This window comes from Netta rufina, assembly GCF_964035555.1.
Source record: "Netta rufina genome assembly, chromosome: 26".
In the NCBI taxonomy this organism is placed as follows: domain Eukaryota; kingdom Metazoa; phylum Chordata; class Aves; order Anseriformes; family Anatidae; genus Netta; species Netta rufina.
This window is the reverse complement of record NC_140150.1, coordinates 999,801-1,022,860: the sequence shown is the minus strand read 5'-3', so window position 1 is coordinate 1,022,860 and position 23,060 is coordinate 999,801. Positions and strand designations below refer to the sequence as shown.

Sequence of the window (23,060 nt, the reverse complement as noted above, 5' to 3'; positions counted from 1 at the left end):
TTTTGTAGTTGGGGGATAAAACAAAACCAGCAGCCACCAAGAAAGGAAAAAGCTGATGCTAATCAAAACGCACAGTTTATCCCAGATTGACTGCTAGGGACGGCGGCAGGCGCTGTCACGTCGCCGTGACGTGGTCGCTGCTAAAAACCCTGGGCTCTGCTCATCCCCTGGCTCTGCTTTAATGGTTGTGCTCACGAGGGATGTAACACAGCCGTTCATCTCAAATTCCAATTATTTTTTAAAATTGCCCATGAAAGGAGGAAGTGTCTCGCAGCAGGCTCTGCGAGATGTTTGCTTCGAGCCCCAGTTCAGGATTGCCACTTGGTTGGGGTGAGACGGGGGTGATGGGCTGGTCAGAACTGCTGGGAGATGGTCTGAACAAAACAGCCAGCCTCTGCTGTAGAGGAGCTGGAGATTTGGGTGGATTTGGGCCATGCTGCTGCAATGAACACACGAAAGAAAAGGTTGTGAGCTGTTGCTCTCAGCCGCTCGGCCTGGGCTGCAGGTCCCCAGCGTCACCCAGTGCCCCCACGTCTTTATGAGCATCTTTCTGAGACCGATGAGCATCCCCATGGCCAGGCACAGCCCTGACCCCGTCCTCCTGCCGGTCACTAACCTCCTGTCTCCCTGTTCTCCGCAGCGGGCACACGCCTCTGACCGTCACCGGCTCCAACCTGGACGTCATCCAGGAGCCACGGATCCGCGTCAAGCACAATGGCAAGGAGTCCGTCAACGTAAGTGCTGCTGCTGGGCTGTGTCCCTGTGCTGAGCTGTACAGCGGGACCCCTTGCTCTTGTACGGTACAGACAAGAATTGTACCTCCAGTGCACTCGGAAATTGTTTTGACCCGGTAAAACTGAAAAATACCCCTTCTACGCTGTGATCTTTCTGTATTGTCTTGGAAAGGGCAGATCAGTGAGCAGTCTTTTCCTATTCACTCTCTCCCTTCCCCCTGAAGACCTTTTTCTTCTGAGCTCTTTTTAAAAACATCTAATTTTGTTGTTAGCGGTTGCGGTTACAGCGTTACAAAAATAATTCCGAAGGCACAGAATTGAGCGAAATTAAATCTTCCACTTCGAGCTTGGGCCCTGGCTGCTCCGTAAGGCGAGAGCCTCATAAATCATCGGCTCCCTGCTCCCAGGGCTGCAGGAGCCGTGGGTGTCCTCAGCCCAGCAGGAGCTGACCTGGGCTGCCGGGGGGTCGTTCCTGCCTCCCCCAGCACCAGGGAGCTGCCTCTAATCACCGATTTGTAGCAGAGGCCAGGTATTCGTTAAGGGGCTGCTTCAAAGCTGGCGATGCCCACGAGGATGCAGCGGGAAAGGAAAAGAGCAAGTGATCGGGTATGCAGTCCTCCAGCTGCCTTAAAACACCTCTTGCTTTGAAGCTCTCTCCATCTCTGCTCCCGTGCCTGTGCTGGCTGGAAGGGAAGCAAATTCCCCCAAACTATAGGCACAAAGCGTTGAGCCTGGATGAAATATTTCCAGCGAAGCTTGAATCCACCGGAGTTTTCAGGGAGCATTTGAGGACTGAGAACATCACTGTGCAAGTCAGAACGCGCCAGCACAGGGATGAGTTTTTCCCCGTTGCTGCCCACAGGTCCCAAAAAAGCGTTTTGTCTTTTTTACAGGTCTGCAAGGCGGTGAACGCCACGGCGCTGGCGTGTCTCGCGCCCGCCCTGGCCCCTGAGCACCGACCTGGCCTGGACGCCGTGGAGCGGCCTGATGAGTTCGGCTTCATCTTTAACAACGTGCAGTCCCTGCTGGTCTACAACGACACCAAGTTCATCTACTACCCCAACCCCACGTTTGAGCTCCTGAGCCCCACCGGGGTGCTGGAGCAGAAGCCGGGGTCGCCCATCATCCTGAAGGTAAGGGACCTCTGCCAGCCTGGCGGGGTGCTGTGGGTGCTGTACTCAGGTCCTGCAGAGCAAAATAGGGGGGCAAAAGAGTTTCGTATCTGTGCACACCCTATGGCTCTTACCAACAAAGCTTTTTAAGGTAGAACCCAGGTCCTGTCCCATATGGTTGGATCAGTAAAGCTGTTGCAGCTCTACATGCAATGGCTGTGCAAAAAACCTATCTCCAGGAGGAAGCAGGGCTTCTGCTAAGGGGATCCAGAAAGCAGGGGGTGAGGGAGGAGTTTTGTCCCCCTTTGGAGAACGGGAAACACCCGGAGGAGCCCCAGCATTTGTGCAAGTAATGGAAACCAGAGAAACGCACCGCATCTCTGTACAGTCTTCTCCACCTCTGTTGCCAGGGCAAAAACCTGTGCCCGCCCGCTCCCGGGGGAGCCAAGCTCAACTACACCGTGCTGATCGGAGAGACGCCCTGCGCCGTCACCGTGTCCGAGACACAGCTGCTGTGCGAGCCTCCCAACCTCACCGGACAGCACAAAGTGACGGTAGGGACCGGCCGCTCCACTTGGCAGCCCTTCCTCCCTGCCTCCTCCTCTTCCTCCTCCTCCCTGCCCTGTTCGGGTACCGAGTTCAGTTCCCTGTCCCAGGACCAGTAGGATTTTAGGTCTTTATGGCTAATTGGAAGCTTAAAATATTGATGTGGAAACATCTTATTGACTCCTTGAGACTTGCTGCCCGCTGTCAGAGCCTTCCAGAAGGAATAAATACTCGGAGTTCAGCACCAGTTCCCATCCTTTCCCTGGTGTCACTCACTCTCCCTGCAGGAACGGCGAGGCGAGTGTCAGCGCTGCATTCCCCCTCCTGCAGGACAGGGAAGCATTTTGTCAGTCCTTGCAGCCAGACCCGCTTTGCCAAGGGGATAGACAGAAGGTTTTGGCTTTTCCCGAGGCAGAAGGAGCCAGCAGTGTCTGAACACCGGACTGCCTGGATCATCAGCCCCGTCCAGGCTGACAGTCCGTGCCTTCGCTTCAGTTTTGGGCACTGCTGCTTTCCCTCATCCACTCGCAGACCAAGCACGCAGCTGCCGAAATGCTTGAGCAGAGCCCAAATGAGATTGTAATTGTGATTTATTTCTCTTGAAGTTCAGCATCCAAACCATATTCAGATTATCACAGCGTGACGCACAGCAGCGCAACCTGGCCGGGAGCTGCTCGCATCTGTGGCCCAGGCACGGCCAAGAAAAGCCGGCGCCGCCGTCAGCCTCGGCGCATTTATTCCGTGGCGTTTGCTCGTGGCTCTTCCCCTCTTCTCCTTCCTTCCTCCCTCCCCATTTAGCTCGGGGTTCTTGTCAGGGCAATTGTCACCGGCTTGCTAATGTCCACGGGTTACAAAAGGGGCCTGAAAGCTGTAAAATGAAAGGCAAATGGAGCCATCAGATAAAACGAACAGAGCCCTGATAGCGGAGGGCTGGCACATTTATCATGACTCGAAGCCTCGCTGCGTTCACAGGAGCTGAACCCTTTGTTTCTGATGGTGACCAGCGCTGTGCTGGCCAAGGAGGTGCTGTGCCTCTTCCCTGGGCATCTGTAGGGCATCTGGGGCCAGGAGAGAGGGGCTTGGGGACAGGATAACACCCCAGCAGAAGTCTCTGCTCATCCCGCTGTGCTTTGCAGGTGCGTGTTGGTGGCATCGTCTTCTCCCCTGGCTCGGTGAGCATCAGCTCCGACAGCCTCCTCACCCTGCCGGCCATCGTCAGCATCGCGGCCGGCGGCAGCCTGCTCCTCATCATCGTCATCATCGTGCTCATCGCCTACAAGCGCAAGTCCCGGGAGAACGACCTGACCCTCAAGAGGCTGCAGATGCAGATGGACAATCTGGAGTCCCGCGTGGCCCTGGAGTGCAAGGAGGGTCAGTACCGTGCTGCCCCGTGCCTGGATGTCGGCCCTCCCTCACCCCAGCAGCCCTTTCCCTCCCTTTGCTCAGCCCCGTGGGGACCAGTCCCTCCCCAGGCCTCCTGCCCTGGCCCTCACCACGTCCCAGCCACCCGATGTTACAGGGGTAGATGTAGGGCTGGGACAGAAACCCTTTGTCATGTACATCCCTGAGAATGGCTGAATCCAGCTGGGAAGGTGCTTAGTGGATGAAAAACAAACAAATAGAAAGCTGCACGTTTCACAGTGTGGCCTCTGGGTGTATCGATAGGTGCATTGGATTTGTTCAGCTGACTTTAAACGGGTAGCCTTGGAGGTGTGAGACAAAGCAGGAGTGATATTCAGGAGAGCCCACGGGTTTGTCATGGGCACGGCCTGGCTGGGCATGGTCTCCTCCTGGGCCAACATTTTGTGCTCTGGAGAGCGAAGAGCAGGGCATGCATACGGCCGTGACATCCACACTGAGGTCATGTCACGAGAGGAGGAATAAATTCCTTCCTGACCCCTGCAGCAGGCAGTTTCTGCTTGCATTTGATCTGCATCAGATTTGATTCTTTTGGTAACTGGTTGTGGAGGAGGAGGAGAGAAAATAAGGGAGGCACCAAGTTATGAAAATAGATCCTCATTTCTATCTGCAGCCTCTAAAGGTGTTTTAGGTGTGTGTACACAGGTGTGAACTGCATACAAATTAATAAGCATCTTTTGTTCTCGGCGTCTGTTCTCTGCAGCCTGTGCTCTTGGCTGCTGAGGGCGACTCTCCGAGGGTGAGGGTCTGAGCTAGTGGCAAGGTCTGCTCAGCATCTGCTGCTGGTGTGGGGGCAGGCAGCTCGCCCCGAGCCTCAGCCCTGCAGCATCGGCTCCCCGAGCTCACATCTGACCGTGCTTCTCTTTGTGTTCTCCCCAACAGCCTTTGCAGAGCTGCAGACAGACATCAACGAGCTAACCAGCGACCTGGATCGCTCCGGCATCCCCTACCTGGACTATCGGACGTATGCCATGCGGGTCCTTTTCCCAGGCATCGAGGACCATCCCGTCCTGCGGGAGCTGGAGGTAATGGACGGGCAGTGCCCTCCACGCCGAGTCTCGGTAGAAGCCCTGGGGTTCTCAGCAGGATGAGCCCCGAGCTCATTTTAACAAAGAACCTGGTGCTGTATCTCCATCACACGCTGCTTGCTTCCTCTTTCCCAGTGCTGCTTTGGCTTTCTTTTCTCGCTTTGCACATTGCTGTAGGGCAGCAGCAAAGCAGCCCAGGGAATTCCTGGTGTCCTTCGAAGCCCTCCGTCTCCAGAGCCGCCTCCTGCTGCTGTTCGCGGCGTGCCCACAGGAGGGCAAGCGCCTGGCCGGCCTCTGGCTGTGCTGTCAGCACCTTGCTCCTCTCCTGCAGGGCTTTACTGAGGTGCCTGAGTGCTCAGTGTGAGGGCTAATTAATATTTGTGCATCAGATTAGATTCCTTCCCAGCATGGAGCAGTTGCTGCCATCGAGCCGGCGTCTCCAGCCGTGCTCCTGTGCCCCGAGTGTCCCGGTCCCACACGTTTCCTTTGCTGCTTCGGTCACCAAATAAGCTGATGAGCTAGCAAATATGAATGCTTCTTATTTGTTTTACTCGTGAAAAACAGAACAGCAGAAGTGATAAATGTGTTGCCAATTACACAGTTGCTTAATTACGTAACGTCAGTAAAGCCAATACATAAGTCTCCAAGATGTTTGGTAAAGAGTTGCTTAACGCTGTTCATCATTTCCATTCGTAATGAATTACTCGAGTCTGGAGCTGGCTGAAAGCCTCAATTAATTTTTTATACTTGTCCCATAATAAAGCAATAGTCTAAATTGGTATTTAATTTACTTATGAGAGTGTCACTTTTTGTGCAGAACAAGCAAAATCGTACATCATTTATAGGGCCGTTAGCCTCAAAGCAGCAGCTTTATGGCAGGCAGAGTGCTCGGAGCAGCGATGGAGATGTGCTGGAGTGCTGGGGGAGGGCAGGAAGGGCGATGTTAGGAGTGGCTCAATGTGCAGAGCACGTTTGGGATGTTGAGGGGCAGAGTTTGGGTGTTCCTTGTGCGCCCAGGGCTAAACCAGCCACACAACCCTTGGTCCCCATGGCAGCACCAGCGGGGCTGTGGGGCACGGAGTGGTGTCCCCATGGCAGTGTGGGCTCTGTCCTAGGCAGGAACAGTGGCATCAGCCCTGCTGTCATCACCCAGCTCTTGGGGGATGCTGCTGGTCCCAGTGCCTCGGTCTGAAACTAACGGGCTCTGTTGTCCTGTGCCAGGCTCGTGGTGGACCACAGCTGGAAAACTCGGGGCTGTGCTGTGCACATGGTCCCCTCCAGTCCTTCGCCCTTCTGACGGGTGCTCTCCTCCACCGCAGGTCCAAGGGAACGGGCAGCAGAGCGTGGAGAAGGCGCTGAAGCTCTTTGCCCAGCTGATCAACAACAAAGTCTTCCTGCTCACCTTCATCCGGACGCTGGAGCTGCAGCGCAGCTTCTCCATGCGTGACCGCGGCAACGTGGCCTCGCTCATCATGACGGGGCTGCAGGGCAGGCTGGAGTACGCCACCGATGTGCTGAAGCAGCTCCTCTCCGACCTCATCGAGAAGAACCTGGAGAACAAGAACCACCCCAAGCTGCTGCTGCGCAGGTAGCGCGGGGCCGGAGGGGACGGGGCCGCGGGAGGGTGGCATGGCACAGGGCACCCCCGGCTCTGCCCGGGGGGTTCTTTCCTGCTGACCCCACCGTGATGGAGCTGTCCCATCGTGGCAGGGAGTTGAGGGGCACAAAAAGTGGGGCTCGTGGTCACCCCCACGCCAAGCAGCACCCTGTGCATGCAGGCAGGAGGAGGAGGAGGCAGCAGCTCTGTGTGTGGAGGGATCGAGATGCAGCAGCTGCAGCCTTTGCACCAGGCTTCTGGCTTTTAGGGACAGGGTCCTGCTTTGTTTGGTGTCTGTAGGGTACTTAGGGTTCTTGTCTCCCCTCAGCCGGGGTGTTCTCATTGTGAGCAGATCGTTATCTGCTCATCCCGTGTCTTTTCTTATTTTTATTTTTAAATAAAAGGGGAGAGGTTAGCCTTGTAGCTCCCAAGCTGGGTGCAGCAGGGATGTTTGTGTTTGACAGCTGGGGAAAAAGAGCTCGAGCACGGGTTAGGCAACTAACCCACGGTCATGCGGGGAAATTTTAGAAAGAGAAGGGGAAAAAGGCTTTATGAATATAGGCTGGATGAGCCTATGGGCTAGGCCATGAGAAGGCAGCTCCCTGTTCTCTGTGTCATGGGCTGCTGCCATCCCGTGTCCTGCTGGGTCCTGTCCGTGCTGCCGACTGCAGCTCCTCTGGCATCTTGCTGGGGCGGGCAGCCGAGGGGAAGGGAAGGATTTCACAGCTCCAGGAAAATTTCAGGGATTCCTCCAGCCATAATGAATATGCTTGACAGGAAATTGCTTTAAATCTGGCTGTGTTTGCGGAGGCAATAACTCATCTCAGAGAAGGAAGCCGTCTTAATTTCCCCCGTGGTTTGACGAGTCGCAGGGAAGGCGCCTTCTGCCTCAGCCAGCAATAATGACTCTGCCGTGCTCCAGGAGCATGAGGCTGGTGATCAGAGCCCTGCCCGCTCTGGCTAGTGAGGCAGCGTGCTGTGACCAGCCAGAACTCCTCTTCTCCTTGTGCTGGGGGGTCAGAGACAGGGGGACGATGACAGACACAGCTCTGACGTGGGAAGGGTTCGGGTCTGGTGTCCCCAGGCCACCAGGAGAGGAGCTGAGCCAGGAGCCGATGTTCTGCTGCTTTAAAATGGGTGAGAGGAGGAGAAGCCAGGCTTGATGCGGTGGTGGCGTTGGCAGCGTGGTGCCAGCAGGAGCCCAGGAGCAGAGCTGGGTGCACACCACCCATGGAGCAGCCCTGCGGGGACAGCCCCGTGCTGCTCCTTGTCTGCTGTGAGCGCTGGTGTCGAGCAGGTTCTGGACATCAGAGGTTACAAGTGGGCTCCTAGGGGAGGTGTCTGCGTGGGACAGGAATCCTGCTCTGTGCCTGCTGCTGCACAGCCCCCACGGGGCACCACATCCCGTGCCCACCCGACCCTGGTGCTGAGCTTTGAGGCTTTCAGCAGATCCGTGGGATGCAGGCACTCAGCCCTCACCGACCAACCGAGATGCTGCTTATTTTTATTTTTTCGAGCTCTCTGGTGGCAGCGGTTGCTAATCAGCGCTCCGTTCTTCCTCTCTTTCTTCTTTGTTTTTCCCCTCTCTTTCCTCCGCCGCTGCCCCTCGAGGGAGACAGCAAAAAAAAAGTTGATATTAAATCAAATAGCTGCTGTGGTTCCTGGCACAGAGAGCAGGCAGCGGTTGGGAGACCTAGATAAAGCAGGGAGAATTAATAAAATACATATTTATTTTGGGGTTCTCTCAGCTCCTTTTGTTAGTTTTGTTTCATTCCCAGGGCCTCAGTGGGTCAGGGCAGCCCAGCCTTTGGCTGCTGGCATCAGACCCCCTGTGGAAAGCCCTCTCCGGAGCGTGCTTTGCCCTTGTTCCGTGGTCAGTCTGAGAAGGGCTTTCTCCAAGCCTAGGGATTGTCCCCTGCCGCGTTAATCTTCAGGAGCTTATATTTTATTTTTAGAGGCAGATCCAAAGGGCGTTGCAGGCAGCAGCCCGGCCACAGCGTGCAGGCGGTGCCTGCTGGGGACGGCAGCACAAAGCTCTGCAGCCCCCTGCCCGCTCTGCAGGACAGATTTGGCTCCTGCCAGGGGCTGGGCACGGCCCTCCCAGGGGTCCTGCTCCGGCCCAAAAGTTTGGCTGTGCCACAGGAGGCCGGGGGCAGTAAGAACAGGGGACGTGTTTGCAAGGAGCCTGCTGCGGCCAGCAGCCCCTCTCCTCAGCCTGCGTAGGACAGTGATGATTAATTTCTTAATTGGAGGCAGTCCCTGGAGCTGTTGCACTGCAAAAGTCTCTCAATGTCAATGTGAGAGTGAGATTTGGCACTCAGAGGTGAGGAGAAGTGGGACTGGAGAGCTTTGGAGCTGCTTCCTTCTTCGCTGCTCCATTCAGATGATTTTTTATTTCTGACAAAGAAGCAGAAGGCAACAGCCAGCCACGGGGGTCCCCCTCTCCCAGACAATACGTTTTCATTTTCTGTGTTTTTCTCCTGTTCTTTAACATGGCTGTGGCACCAGCTCTTCATTTTTTGTGGCCTGTGGCTGGCTGGCACAGCTGTGGCAGCGTGCTGGTGGTTCTCCTCCCTAACTGAGTGCCAGAAACCTTTTAAATAGGTGAACCACACACGTGTCAGGTTGTAGGATGAGTTTTTAGGCAGTTAATCAATTCAAGCTCAACTTCTTTGGGGATCTGTAGACATTTTCACAAATTTCTGGCAGATGTTGTGATCCTAGGAGATGACAGGTAACGCAACCCCCGGGTTTTGGGTGTGTTTTTTTTGCAGGCTGGTGTCAGCTTTTGTTTGCTGAAATCTGTGGTTCCCATTTATACTTGATCCGCTTGACTCTGTGATCAAACCCTGTTGTTGTTTTCCATTAAATGCCATCATCTCCAAACACGCTGGATGCTGTACAAATCCACACTGAGGAGCAGTCCCTAATTCAAGTCAGCAGAGCAACTGGGGAACAACAGAGAAAATGGGTCGGGAGCAGGACTGGGACCGGCAGGACCCCGTGCTTTGCCCTGGCTGCTGCAGCACCGCACCAGCCTCGTGCAGGGCAGCCCGTGTGCTCAGCAGGCTGGGGGCACGGTGTCCCACGGGCAGTTTGCAGGAATGGCACCAGGAGCTCAGGTGTGGGCTATGAGACGTCCTGCCAGCAGCACAGCCAGCCTGTCCTGTCCCAGGAAAAGCCACCGTGGTGCTTTAAGGACAGTTCCCCCCCATCCTGCAGAGCCAGCATTAAAACCTATCATTAGGAGGCATTGTATTTAAATTAGAAATAATCTCGGGCACAATGTGGGGAGAGGATGCTGGGTGGGACTGGGGAGAAAGCTGCAATTTTCCTGCCATTGTCACTCTGCTGTCCCTGATTGCCAGCCACCGCTGCAAATCCCAGTGATTTACTGCGCCAGGCTGTAATTTGCACCACGTGCGACGAGCCGAGTGTCACCAGGCTCCCCGTCACCACCAGGGCTGTGACGGGCTGTCAGCTGGGCACACGGGGACAGCGCTGGGCTGGCCAGCCTCATCCTGCTGCCTGCCTGCACTGGGAGCCGTGTGGTGGTGGTGCTGCGAGCACTGCACCCGCTGCTGCAGGGAGCAGGAGGGAGGATGCTCATCCACCCCAATCTCTAGCTGTTCCCACTTCTCGAGGCTGGTTTGTGAAGGGAGATGAGGTTTGGCTTTGTCCGTAACGTGCATCTCCTCCTGGCTCCCCTAGGACAGAGTCGGTGGCCGAGAAGATGCTGACGAATTGGTTCGCCTTCCTCCTGCACAAGTTCCTCAAGGTAAGGAGGGATGGAGCTGGGCCCCCGCTGCTGCTCTGCCATCCCACCCGCACGGGCTGGAGCTGGGCTTGCAGCTCCTCCGTTAGGCTCCAAGTGAAATGGCACAGCCAGGCAGCTCCCAGGGACGTTGCCTGAAAAAGCCTCATGCAATGGAGTTCCCACTGCTTCCCTTGAGCACTGTTTAAAGGCTCTCCTTGGGAGGTTTTCTGCTCTTCAGCTTAATGTTCCCTGGCTTTGGTTACACCTCGTGTCACCTGGCTGTATTCTCCAGAGTACCCCAATCTGTCTCCTCTTGAGGGATTGCACCTCGTTAGTACTTAGGGGCAATTCCCACTTACACCTCCACGCCTGGGCTTTCATATTTTTAACTTTATTTTCGGTTTCGGAAGCCCCCCCAGAACTGACTTTATGAGGACAAACAACAAGATCACGATCTCAGATCCCTGTTTTACAGCCATACAGACTCAGCAGAGCTCCCAAGCCAAGGACAACAGTCCCAACAAGCAGCAGAGCTCGCGGTTTTGGCCGCCCTCCCCAGGAGCTGCTGGGGGCTGAGCCTGGATAGCACAAGTGCTGGCAATTAGGGCAACGGGACCGTGCCTCTGCCGAAATCAGTCCCGTGTGAAGTCGGTCTGTGGGCCAGTGGCCCCGGAGGAGATGCACCTTCACCTCCGTGTCAGTTTTGCTGTCTGTGTCGTTGGTAGGAGTGTGCCGGGGAGCCGCTCTTCATGCTCTACTGTGCCATCAAGCAGCAGATGGAGAAGGGCCCGATCGACGCCATCACGGGGGAGGCCCGCTACTCCCTCAGTGAGGACAAGCTGATCCGGCAGCAAATCGAGTACAAGACTCTGGTGAGTGATCCCTGGGGATGTGGCCGTGAATTGCTGCTCCTGTCCTCCCCGCTTGGACGTGGGCCATGGGGCACTGCCGTGAAGCAGCAGTGTTCCCCTGCAGGAAGGCCTCATGCTGCCAGACCCAGGCCTGAGGCAGCGGTGTCCCTAGCTGAGCTGTGGTTTTGAAAGGCAGGGTTTGAGGGGAGCATTTTACCTCCCCATGCATCGACCATTGGCCTCCCTGTAGCAAAGGGAGGGCAGCTGGACTCGGGCCCGAAGCCCCTCAGGGAACGGTGTGGTTCCCCTTCCTTTCCAGATCCTGAACTGCGTGAACCCGGACAACGAGAACAGCCCAGAGATCCCCGTGAAGGTGCTGAACTGTGATACCATCACTCAGGTCAAAGAGAAGATCCTCGATGCTGTGTACAAGAACGTCCCCTACTCCCAGAGACCGAGAGCTGTTGACATGGACTTGGGTAGGAACCCCCCACCTGCTGGAGGGGATGGGTTAGGGGGGTGTTGGCAGTGATCCTCAGCGGGTTTCACTGCCCAGAAGTCGGTTAGATGTTGTTATCAGAGCGGATTGAGCCCACAGGTGTCCTTCCCTTCCCCAACTGCATGGCTTTTGTCTCTCCTGCAGAGTGGCGGCAGGGCCGGATCGCGCGGGTGGTCCTGCAGGATGAAGACATCACCACCAAGATTGAGGGAGACTGGAAGCGCCTGAACACCCTGATGCATTATCAGGTGAGAAAGCAGCCTTTGCAGGCGGCTTCCAGGAAGCTGCCAGGAGGAAGGAGAAAAAAAAAAGCTGAAATTTAATTTTCCAAGTGTCTCGCCTACCGAGGCAGGCGGGGAGGTCACATTTGTATGATAAACCTGACTGCTTCAATGTGCTTCTGCATTAGACAGGAAAGCAACCTTGACATGGATCTTAAAGAAACTAGCAGAGGTGAAAATTGGCTAAATTAAAACCGCCAGCCGTGCTGGTGAGATAGACGGAGCTGGCAGAGGGCTGAGCTGCTGCTGCTGGAGCCGCAGGGCCAGGTGGGGATGGCACAGAGTGGGACAAGCAGGAGAGCAGCCGGGGGAGGAAGAGGAGTTTGTGCCTTCTTTCCATCTCCCAGACCTAGTTCTGAGCCAAGTCCCAGGAGTTTTGCCCCTGAAGCCGTGTAAAACCAAGCCAGGCAATGAGGAGGCTCTATTTTGCATTGGTCAAGGTGAGCTAAGCAATTTTTGCCATCCTTAGCTTTTGCAGCACGAGTGGCGGTGGGAAAGGACTGCTTAGGGTGTGCGAGGTGTCCAGAGAGGTACAGACGGGGCTGGGGGAGTCTGAGAGAGGAATCAGAGGCTTTTCCTCTGAGTCTGGCTGCAGCAGAGGATGACTGCATTAATTGGGACCTGCAACCTACTGCTGTCCATCAGTAACTACGCAGCAGTGCTCAGTATTCAATCTGGCATCCCTCCCTGTCCATACACCATCGTGAGTCCATCAGTGGGACTCACGCCGTGTAAGCTGAGCACCAGCCAGTGTTGACAGGAGCCACAGCATCAGGGAGTGAGGCGCTGGGTGGCAGAAACATGCAAAGTGCCTGTAAAAAAGCTGCTCGAGGGTCAGCTTCCCCAGGCAGCCCGGGGGATTACGCAGCTCACTGCAAAACGCCGTGGGAGTCGTGCAGGTGAATTGTGTTGTTTTTAAAACCTCTCCTACCTGACAGTTGCAAGGGATTAACCAACACGCAGGGAAGCAGGGAGATTTTACTGTGCCTTGATCTTTAAAAGTCATCTAGGGAAGTTGCAAGTGAATTTTGTGTTGCTCTGATGTGTGCTGGGTGCTAGGGGAACAAGTATTTTCACTTCGGTGCCTGGGGGAAATCTGAGCCATAAGTTTACCCTTAAAATAAACAAAATCCTGACAGCACTCAAGACACGGCAGCTATTCCTGCCACTCGAGTGTCAGTTTTGCTCTGGAACAAAGTGGAAGTTTGCTGCCAAGTATCTAAATAGGTAGCAGTTGCACATGGCTCTGGCCACAGCTCTGCGCAGCCCGAGTGGAGCTGTTGCAGCCATAAAAAGAAGCCAAGTTCTCTGCGCTGCAGCAGAAATCTTGTCAAGGCAGGGCTTTTGCCAAAAACAAACAGCAACGATTTTCTGTATTTCTACCAGTATTTTTTTCTGTTTGGGTAATAAATGTTTTTATTAGGTATCAGAAATACAGATGCTCCAGGACTGCACAGTAAAACAAATCTGTTGGGCAGAGGCACGGCTTAGAAGAGGGCATAAAATCAGCCGCGCCCCAGGCGCTGCTCTCACTGCTTTAACCAGGGTTGTTGAAGCACAGAGAAAGTGCCTGGCAGAGGAGCGCGGGGGGAATTCTGCGATCTGCAGGAAGGCAGGGAAGGGAAACCATCCGTACGAAACAGCTGTGGTTCACCCATAAACATGACGTGTAGATTTCCTCCAGCCAGAGGAGGACTGGCGAGATGGTTTCTGGATTTCTATAAATATGAGATCCGGCTCTGTAAAGCTACCTCCCCCTCTCATTCAGAGCTGGCTTTATTTTCAGCCGGGTGTCTTTCTCTTTGTCACACACCTTTATCTGCCGATTTAAGCGATCTCTGTGGATCTGCACGCAGTCGCTGGAGATGCCCAGCACACGATTTCCTCCAATAAAGCCCTGTGCATTTTGGGGAGGCACTGCTGCCTCGGAGCAGGCGCTGAAGCAAGGACCAGCAGCGCCTGGTCCCCACCATCCTGCTGCTGTGCTGAGCCCTGCAGCTCCTCGGGGCTCAGCACCGTGCCCTGCCAGGCACCCAGCAGCCTTCCTCCTGCTCGCCGTGCTCTGCCAGGGCCGGGGCACTTGTGCAGCCCCACACCTAATGATTTTGACATTATTTTGTGTTGAACGTGTTTAGGGTGATAAAAATACAGCATATGTCTGCAACAGTGGGTAAAATGTATTTTTCATAGGAAGCATTGTCAAAAGCCAAGCTAGATTTGAAAGGAAATATTCAACTTTCTGTAATATTTTTGAGCCACATTAGAGAATTATATGGAGAACTGCATGCCTGCTGCTTATTTCTTCATTTTTTAAAATAGAAGTATAGGTTAAATGGCTGTAATGCTTTGTTAAAGTCTCCGGAGCTTTTAAGCCAAGTTGTAAGGAATTGTGTTACATTTGCGTGGTGTCCTTTTGGTTTCATGCCTATTAAACTCCACGGGAGAGTCTCACCCTGCATGGCTTTACTCGGGGAAAACGAGGCACCGAATTCAATATCAAATGATTTACGGCGGCTCGTGCAGGGTTAACTGGGAGGCAGCAGAGCATGAATACCTGTCAGCCACTGGGAGCCTGGAAGGGCTGAGAGATTAGGAAACTATTTTAAATGAAAAATTAGAAGCAGAGAGGGAAGATTTGTGCAGAAAATGACAGCCAGGATCTGGTGGTGGAGCTGCTCAGGCTGTGTCCTCGCTGGCCCAGGTCGCAGGGAGGTGTCGGTGCTGCCAGACTGTGGCTCCCTCCGGCCCCGTTTTCATTTTTCCTCTCTTTAAGGTGTTTTGTGCAGCACTTTTCCAGCTGGTAGAAGAATCAGAATATTTATAAAGTTGTAAAACAGCCAGCCAGCTTCTCGGGCGTCTCCTGGGCTTTACGGGAGTGTGGCAACAGCAGAGCGAGATGGGGAAGGAATGCATCTTACATCTGATGCTAATTTGTACGCTGGTACTTTCTAGCTGACAAGAGCCATTCGACCCGAAATTTAGAGAGTGAGAGCTCTCGGTGTGTGTGCAGTTTCCAACGCCTCTCGCCCAGGTCTGTGTGGCTCCGGTGAAGCTGCAGCACCCAGCGCCAGCGCTCAGCTTCGCCCGTCGTGAAACTGAGCTGAAGTGGCAGCTAATAACAGCCTAGGAAAATAATATCACCGCTGATCGCTCCTTCCATTGACTTAATAAATTGGATGAAGTGAGGCAGGAGCAGAGGAGGAAATAACAGAGGTGTTTGAAGTGTTTTGCTTGGGAATATCTCACTTTTGTGCTGTGAAACGCAAGTGCTATTATTTCCACTATCGCTAGCGATAATAACAACTCACATTTGCATGAAACCTTTCATCTTAGTGGACTGCCAAGCCTGGAAGGGAGCGAGCTGGCTGTGCGGCTCCGTGCCGCGTGTGCTGGTGCTGAGGGAGGTGCTGGGCACAGGTCGCAGCCCCCCCGGCAGCTCCCGTCCCCTGGGGACACCGCAGCACCCCGAGGTCACAGCCAAAAGGACCCCTGGCAACCTGTGGATCCCTAATTGTGGGAAATAAGCTAAAAAACATCCAGTGCCTATTAGATTTATAGGGTGGGTAAAATTAAACATGGCCACTAACGTCTGCTATAACAAAACCTTGTTAGCACTAATGTTCATTTATAGTTTGACTTCCCAGCGTTTAATTCCTTCTCTGGTGCAGCAGAGGGACAGACAATTTAATACCCTTGAAAGATGGCTTTATGACGTGCCAGGCTGTAAATCAAACTTTTAAAGTTCATAAAAATTGTTAAAATAAAAAATGGTTTAATAGGGATGTTTTATGGTCCATAACGTTATTATAGCTGTTTTATTCCCTCTGCATTGTTACTTTAATTGGATCACAACAATTCTTGAGATTCTCATTTTTATTGGATAAAATGTAATCTTAAATCAGAGCAACCCAAACCATCTTCAATATGTCTTTTGATTTACATGCCTTTCCTTCAGTCCCTTGCTGTTAAGCTGCTCCTGATTAGAGCTCAGCTGGATGAGGAGCACCTTTCCCCTCGAGAAAGCCAGGGGCTCCTTCCCCCCTGACCAAGGGCCCGAGCACCAAGTCATCAGCTCCTTGCCAAGCCTGGGCCCTGAGGATTTCTCCTGGCTGCATTAGCAGATAAGCACCCAGTGCAGAAAGCAGCCCTTGCTGATGTCTCCCCCTCTGTCTCCTCCCCAGGTATCGGACCGCTCGGTCGTGGCTCTTGTTCCCAAGCAGACCTCCTCCTACAACATTCCTGCCTCTGCCAGTATATCCCGCACGTCCATCAGCAGATATGGTAAGAAGCAGCCATGTGCTGGGGGGGGAAGGCTTGCAGGAGGTGGCCAGAGGCTGCTCTGCCACTGAGAGCCATGGGGCCAGCTCGTGTCCTGATTGAGGATGTGTCTGGGTGAGCTGGGATTGAAGCTGCCTTTGTCATAGGAGGGCAGCACCTGAAGGGAATTAGGTGGAAAAAAGCAGCAGCTTCCACCAGAGAACCACAGCACGTTGTCTAAAATGACATTATGTGCACGTGCCAAACAGAAAAGGGTGCTTGGCTACCTATTTATTGCAAAGGCTTTTGCATCTGTGAGCTGAACAGCAAAAAAGACCCAAAAGACACCAAGCACCGCGTGAGCAGCCTTTGGGAATGTGGGTCTGGAAAGGGCCAGGGAAAGGCTTTTGGCTCGGTGGGGCCAGGTGCTGCAGGGCCCCTCCTGGCTGCTGCTGCAGGAAAGCAGCTTTGTGCACCCCGTGGGAACATGAGAACAACCCGGCTCCTTCATCTGTTTCTCCTCTAAGTGGAGGATCCTGGATTCGTAGCTAATGGGTCAAAAACGGGTAACAGCACTCTTAACTCAGTGTGCCAGGATTCACACACCTGGGAATTCGGTATTTGCATAATAGCACCGCCAGGCACTTTGCAGATGGTCCCTAAAGGCTCCCCAGCCTGAATAAATGAGCCCGTTAGGTGCCAGGTGTGCATTTATAGCACTAAATCCACAATCAGAGTAATCATAGACTTCCATAAAAGGCAGCGGTGGCAAAATCTCTAGTGCACTGATCTTTCATTATCTTTCGTTGTACGGCGTGTTTTACAGGCGAGAGGGCTCCTGACAGACCCCTCTCCTCCTGCTCCTAGCTCCCAAAGCAATTCTCTCCGAGGAGCCCTCCTCGTGGCAGGATTCCTTAGGTAAAAGCCTCGCCGGGCTCTGTGGATGGGAGAAATGTCATTTCTCACTGTGCCCCGTGCCCCTGCCCTTCAGGTGAAGGAAAAGCCGAGCCTGGGCGACACAACAGGAGCCTTCGGTGCTCATTGATCTATGCCAGATGCAAAAGCCTTTGCGAACCACCAGTATGAATCATCGCTCACGTTAAGATTAATACTTTTAATTGTGCCGACAGAATTTAAATGAGATACTTATTTACTTTCCCCATGATATATCAGCGCAGAGCTATGCTTAAAAATAGAATTAGTAGATGCTTTCCTAGCCATCCCCCTGTCTGTCTCCTTAATTATATCAGTTGGAGTACTCATTTATCTAAGCCCTAATCAGGGATGAAAATCTAGCTAGTTTTGTAATGACTTGCGTACTTCCCTCGGCTGATTTATGATTGATCTCCTTCCTCTTGCTGAGAAGGGTGAGAAGCGAATCGGAAGGCTAAATTTGAGAAAACACAAGAGGTTCCTGGAGAACAAAGAAACGTAGTGAGAGGAAGAAAATGAGCAAGGCACGATAGGTGTTGGCTTCTTTGAGCCATGTTTTGGCTTGAAGAGGCCGTGGATGGGATCCAGGGCACGCGTTGCTTGGGAAGTTAAATATATCTCACATCCCTGCATGGTGTCCGTGCGATTGGAAGAACCCTTTGGCTCCTCTGCTATGAGCTCCCTGTGCCCATCGGGCAGCAGGGCTGGCAGCTTGTTATTATTTATGTGTACTGGTACTGTACTGGGATGGTGCTGGTGTCAGGGCACAGGGTTGATGTGCGTGAGCTGGGGCGCACAGAGGCGTCCTGCAGGGACCTGTCGTGCCGTGGCCGTGTAAGTGCAGGGTGTGAGTGAAGAGGGAGAGGTTCCCCGTCTGAGTGCAAAAAGGGAAAGGTTCAAGGTTGGGGGCTCTGTGTTGGGTGAAGAGCAAGGCGTATCGTTTTTAAGTACGTGGTCTGTTTTGGCACACGTTTCCATTTTCGGGGTGTCTGTGTGGTGTTGCATTCCACTGCCCTGCAAAAAAAATAAAAAATAAAACCAGAGCAGGTGATTTGGGCATGAACGAGCACAGTGGTGTCACCAAGATGAGGCAGGAGAAGGAAAGGATTTCATCCTGATGATTTCATTCATCAAAATTCCAAGTGTCTGCTCAAAATGTGGCTGACCTCTCCTCCCACTGCTCAGACTCCACCTTCAGGTACACCGGCAGCCCCGACAGCCTGCGCTCCCGGGCCCCCATGATCACCCCGGACCTGGAGAGCGGCGTCAAAGTCTGGCACTTGGTCAAAAACCACGACCACGGAGACCAGAAGGAAGGGGACCGGGGCAGCAAGATGGTGTCTGAGATCTACCTGACCAGGCTACTGGCTACTAAGGTAACTGCCGTGTGCTAAATTTTCTTGGGAAAGGTCCAGGCCCTTGGGAGGGTGCTGTGCAGTCACTAGTGATGCTCAGCACCAAGGTGGGACTGTCCCTGTGATGCCCCAGGGGTTGGGTGGCACCTGGAGCAGCAACAGAAATAGGCTCATGCTGACCATGATTGCTGTGTAGTTTGTTCTTCTACATGATATTAAAACATGAAGAGTTTTACGGACAGCAGTATCTGTAGATACTTAACTGTTCATTTTTTTTTGACAAAACTTTCCTTCATTTCACTGTATGTTCATCACTGTGGCTGACACGGATATGATTTTGAAAGCAAAGGAATTGTTTTCTGCTAGAAGTAGAGAGGAAGCACAGCCCTGGGTAGCTGCAGCCCCCAGTCCTCCTGCAGCACGGGCAGTGTTTGCAAAGCTCCTGACCTTGCTTGTTCCTGCGGGGTCCGGGATCTGTGGCTGTGCTTCATGGGGCTGTGCAGAGCACGCGTGTGCCTCCACCCCTCCTTCACCTTGCTGGCTGCTGCTCCCTTTAGGGTACGCTGCAGAAGTTTGTGGACGACTTGTTTGAGACGCTGTTCAGCACTGTGCACCGCGGCAGCGCGCTCCCGCTGGCCATCAAGTACATGTTCGATTTCCTGGATGAGCAAGCAGATAAGCACGGCATCCACGACACGGATGTGCGGCACACGTGGAAGAGCAACTGGTGAGAACGGAGGAGAGGGTGGGAGGGCGGCCAGAGCTGGCTGCTGAGCTGGGGAAAAAAAAAACAGAGATGGGGGAGAGCTGCAAGAAGGGCTGGGAGCAACCCAGCTCCATAGCCCCAGCATGTGAAACAAGGCAGAGAACCGTGCTCGTGCTTCCCCCCAGCACCTCTGCTACCCCGCTGCCCCATGCAGTGGGTGTTGATCCTGGATCCTGCCCCTACTCTGTGCACACACAGGAGGAAACCCCAGTGCTGTGCTAAACCCTGAGACCATCTCCAAGCCTTCTGCATGGGTCAGATCTGCCCGCACCGATGGCGTTGGTGATGGTGGGGTGTGCGGAGCTACCTGCAAGGGGGCTCTGGGGCAGCTGCAGGAGCAGGGGGCAGGAGGATTGGGCAGGAGGGGGTCAGCCCTACACACAGCCCCCGCCGACAGCAGTGAGGGCTCAGCCTTCTCCAAACAATGGAGCTATTACGTCTCTGCCTCTGCCGTTATTTTAGGATTAAAAGCTCTGTGGGTTAGAAATTTACCTCTGCGAGAGAGGGGAAAAAAAGCACAACAAATGGCTGCTCCCTGAAGATTTTGTATTTTCCCCCAAGTCCCGCGTGGTTTTAAAAGCCTCTAATCACCACGTCTGCAAAAGCTGGATTCCCCGCTAAGGCAGTGGGAAGCTAAAAACAATTTATTGAAAGCCTTAGAAGAAGGAGTTATTAGGATAAAAACGCTTGAATCACAAGTAGAGATGGGACTTCTTAAAGCAATAAAAAAGAAAGCAGCGAGCGGCGGAGGTTCCTGTGCCAGGGCCATCGGGCTGCACAAACCCCGGTCCTGCCTCTGCATGGGGGGCACAGGAGCAGGGGGAAAATTCGGTCTGTGAGCCAGCAGTTGTGCTGGGCGCTCTGCTCGGCTCTCACCATGCCCTCCACAGGCTGGATGCTGCTCATGGTGCTGGGGGAACCCAGGGCAGGTTAACCCCGAGCAGTGATGGCTCCAATCCTCCAGAGGATGCTGCAGCGCTGAGGGCAGCACCCTGGCATCCCTGGGGCTGTATGGGGAATGGGGCACATGGCATGCCCAGAAAGGGAATTTTGCAGAAGTGGGAAAGGGTTGGGCTGCTGGAGCAGGTCAAAGCAAATTGGGGTTTGTAAGGCAGAGCTGGAGAACTGGGGGTCAGGAGCTGGCGTTGCAGGGGATGCTGCCGAGCTGCTGGCCTGCAGTGCAGCAAGAGTTAATGCCGAAGCCTTCGGTGCAGCTAGCTGGATGGAGAGAGCCCAGACTTGAAAGGTAATAGAAAGCAGCAGCTGGTTGTTTGATCCTGCTATACAGCCAAAGAAAAAAGGAATAATAATTCCCCTTTGATTGCAAAGGCCTTGGGATTCGGGGATGGAGCCTCTGAAGCCTGCTGCCCTGCTCGCAGGGGATGGACGGCGAGTGGCCGGGCAGCAGCTGGGGGGTGTGGGGACATGGAGGTGCCCCATAGCAGGGCCACCCCCTCCAGCGAGCCCTTGTGGAGCTGCTCAGCCCAGCCCTGGTGCAGGCATCGCACCCTCAGCACCCGCTGCTTGCCCAGCTCTCGCCTCCTTCACCTTGCTGCTGCAGGATGAGACGTGGGGCACGCAGCACGAACCTGTCCCAGGTTCCCAGTGGGAACACACAGCGCAGGAAGGGCCCGTTCCCAGCCTTTGTTTCAACATTTGGTTTTATTTCTTCATTTCTCCGCAGCCTTCCTCTGCGGTTCTGGGTGAACGTCATCAAAAACCCCCAGTTCGTGTTTGACATCCACAAGGGCAGCATCACGGACGCCTGCCTCTCCGTCGTGGCTCAGACCTTCATGGACTCCTGCTCCACCTCCGAGCACCGCCTGGGCAAGGACTCCCCCTCCAACAAGCTGCTGTACGCCAAGGACATCCCCAGCTACAAGAGCTGGGTGGAGAGGTCAGTGGCAGCGTGGTCCTGCTGAGCTCCTGCCCCAGGTCCTGCAGGCTGCCTCTGCTCTCACTGGCAGGTGCTGCAGCACCCGTGGCTCCTGCAGCAAGCTGGTGGCACAGCTCCTAGCATTGCTGCTTTTATTTTCACAGCCCAGGATCCCATTTTGCTAGATGTAGGCGTAAAGCAAACTGGCATCCTCTTCCCCACTGAGTTTAATCTGAGAAGAGGGGCATTTTAACCCTCTGCATTCCTCACGGGCCCCTCGCCTTTCGCCCCCACAGGTATTACGCAGACATCGCCAAGCTGCCGGCCATCAGCGACCAGGACATGAACGCCTACCTCGCCGAGCAGTCGCGCCTGCACTCGGCCGAGTTCAACATGCTGAGCGCGCTCAACGAGATCTACTCCTACGTCAGCAAGTACAGCGAGGAGGTGGGTGCCCGCGGGCAGCGCCGTGCCGGTCCCCTTGCCGGCCACCTCCATGCGTGGAGCACGGCTCCTGCTTCGTCCCAGCTCACCCTTGGTGCAGCACGGCCACTTCTTGTGCTGCTGCCGCCCACATCAGCTCTGATCCTGCACAGCCAGGTTCAGGTCCTGCTCTGTAGGGTGCTTCCCTGAAGGACTGAGAGCTCAAACACCGTGTGAGCAGCTGAATTCCTCAGCCTTGGCACACACCAAGTGCAGATCGCTCCTAGTAACAGCAGAAAATCATCATGGCCCAGTGAACCCCCCCAGAAACATCCGTGTTTTTTGGGAACAGCACAGTACAACTCCCCTGGTGCAGTGGTGCAGGCTCCTATTTGCAAAGATTCCCTGGCAGCCTGAGCGCCTTTAATGAATGCATCACTTGAAACCAAGTTCTCGCCATCTGTTCCACCCCTTCATTTCAGCGTAAGAAAAACCTATTTTGCAATTATGTCCGTTAAAAGGAAGGGTTTTGTAATTTAATTGCATGTATGCATTTGTGATACAATGCCACAGCTATTTTCCGATTAGGGTTTAAAATCTGATAACTTTCATGCTAAATGAGACAAGAAATGTGGAGCTCAAGGTACAAGAGCAGGACCGACCGTGCGGTGCTGGCTGCATGCTCCGAGCTGGGCAGCAAATGAACGAGCACGGCTGTGCAGAGGGGAAGCGCTCATTGCTTTGCTTTGCCATTTGTTACTCCAGATTCTTCACAGGGGCAAAGCCGAGGGAGGGGATTTATTGTCACTGGAAAACCTCAGCACTTCGTGTCATGAGAAAGCATTGTCGGTACTGCTCTGTCACTGCCTGCTGCTCCTGGGGAAATACCGGCTGTTTTGTGCTGTGCTGTGCATCCAGCCCAGAAATGTTCCCAGGCTATCCTCAGACCTGATTTATCCCATGTTTTTCACTGGCTTTCTGTCTGTCCCTTGAAACACGCATCTGCATTTCGAGTTGCTCACATCTTGCTGCCACCCACCCCTGCCCACCCCTTCTCCCTCACACTGACTTCTTTCTCTTTTCTCCTTTTTTTTTTCCCCATACCAGCTCATTGGAGCTTTGGAACAGGATGAGCAGGCACGTAGGCAGCGTCTGGCATACAAAGTAGAGCAACTTATTGGTGCCATGTCTATTGAGAGCTGAAGAAAGGCTGCGATGCTCACAGACAGCAAGGGGCAAGAGTACTGCACGGACGCTCGGGGCTCGAGAGGGAGAACAAGCAAGAAAGGCACACGGAAATACCGAGGCTCATCCAGAGAGAGCAGAGACTGGCCCAAGGACTGACTGCATTCAAAATCACGTAGGATCCGGTTCGAAAAGGCAGGAAGATAAAAACAGACAAAGCATCTCAATCAAAGTCAAATCAAGACGGATTATTTTTTTCCATTATTCATGGAAAGAAGGAACCTGGAAAGTCTGGACGTCTCCATGACTGCTGCTTTGCATGAGAATCATTTGATGTATATTAGGAGATAAAACTTTATTTAATTTTTTTTTTTTTTTAGAAAATAAAGAGAAAAAAAATAAAGAAAAAGAAGAAAAAAAGGAAAAAGGAACAGGGGAAAA

General features: G+C 53.8%; 1 protein-coding gene across 1 annotated transcript in view; it reads left to right on the top strand.

Moving 5' to 3' along the window:
• The window catches only part of PLXNA2 (plexin A2), a gene marked incomplete at its 5' end in the record, with an annotated part of 123,661 nt that extends 100,738 nt beyond the window's left edge, over window positions 1-22,923 (top strand). The window contains 16 exons of the mRNA XM_084302059.1: window positions 641-734; window positions 1,628-1,867; window positions 2,257-2,400; window positions 3,529-3,763; window positions 4,694-4,836; window positions 6,159-6,427; window positions 10,148-10,214; window positions 10,919-11,065; window positions 11,364-11,523; window positions 11,688-11,791; window positions 16,006-16,105; window positions 18,200-18,390; window positions 18,927-19,096; window positions 20,820-21,032; window positions 21,308-21,458; window positions 22,542-22,923. Of these exons, the coding sequence (XP_084158185.1) occupies window positions 641-734; window positions 1,628-1,867; window positions 2,257-2,400; window positions 3,529-3,763; window positions 4,694-4,836; window positions 6,159-6,427; window positions 10,148-10,214; window positions 10,919-11,065; window positions 11,364-11,523; window positions 11,688-11,791; window positions 16,006-16,105; window positions 18,200-18,390; window positions 18,927-19,096; window positions 20,820-21,032; window positions 21,308-21,458; window positions 22,542-22,637 (2,524 nt within the window). The 3' untranslated portion in view covers window positions 22,638-22,923. The remainder of the gene's footprint in view (window positions 1-640; window positions 735-1,627; window positions 1,868-2,256; window positions 2,401-3,528; window positions 3,764-4,693; window positions 4,837-6,158; window positions 6,428-10,147; window positions 10,215-10,918; window positions 11,066-11,363; window positions 11,524-11,687; window positions 11,792-16,005; window positions 16,106-18,199; window positions 18,391-18,926; window positions 19,097-20,819; window positions 21,033-21,307; window positions 21,459-22,541) is intronic.
• Between the last annotated feature and the right edge of the window lie 137 nt (window positions 22,924-23,060).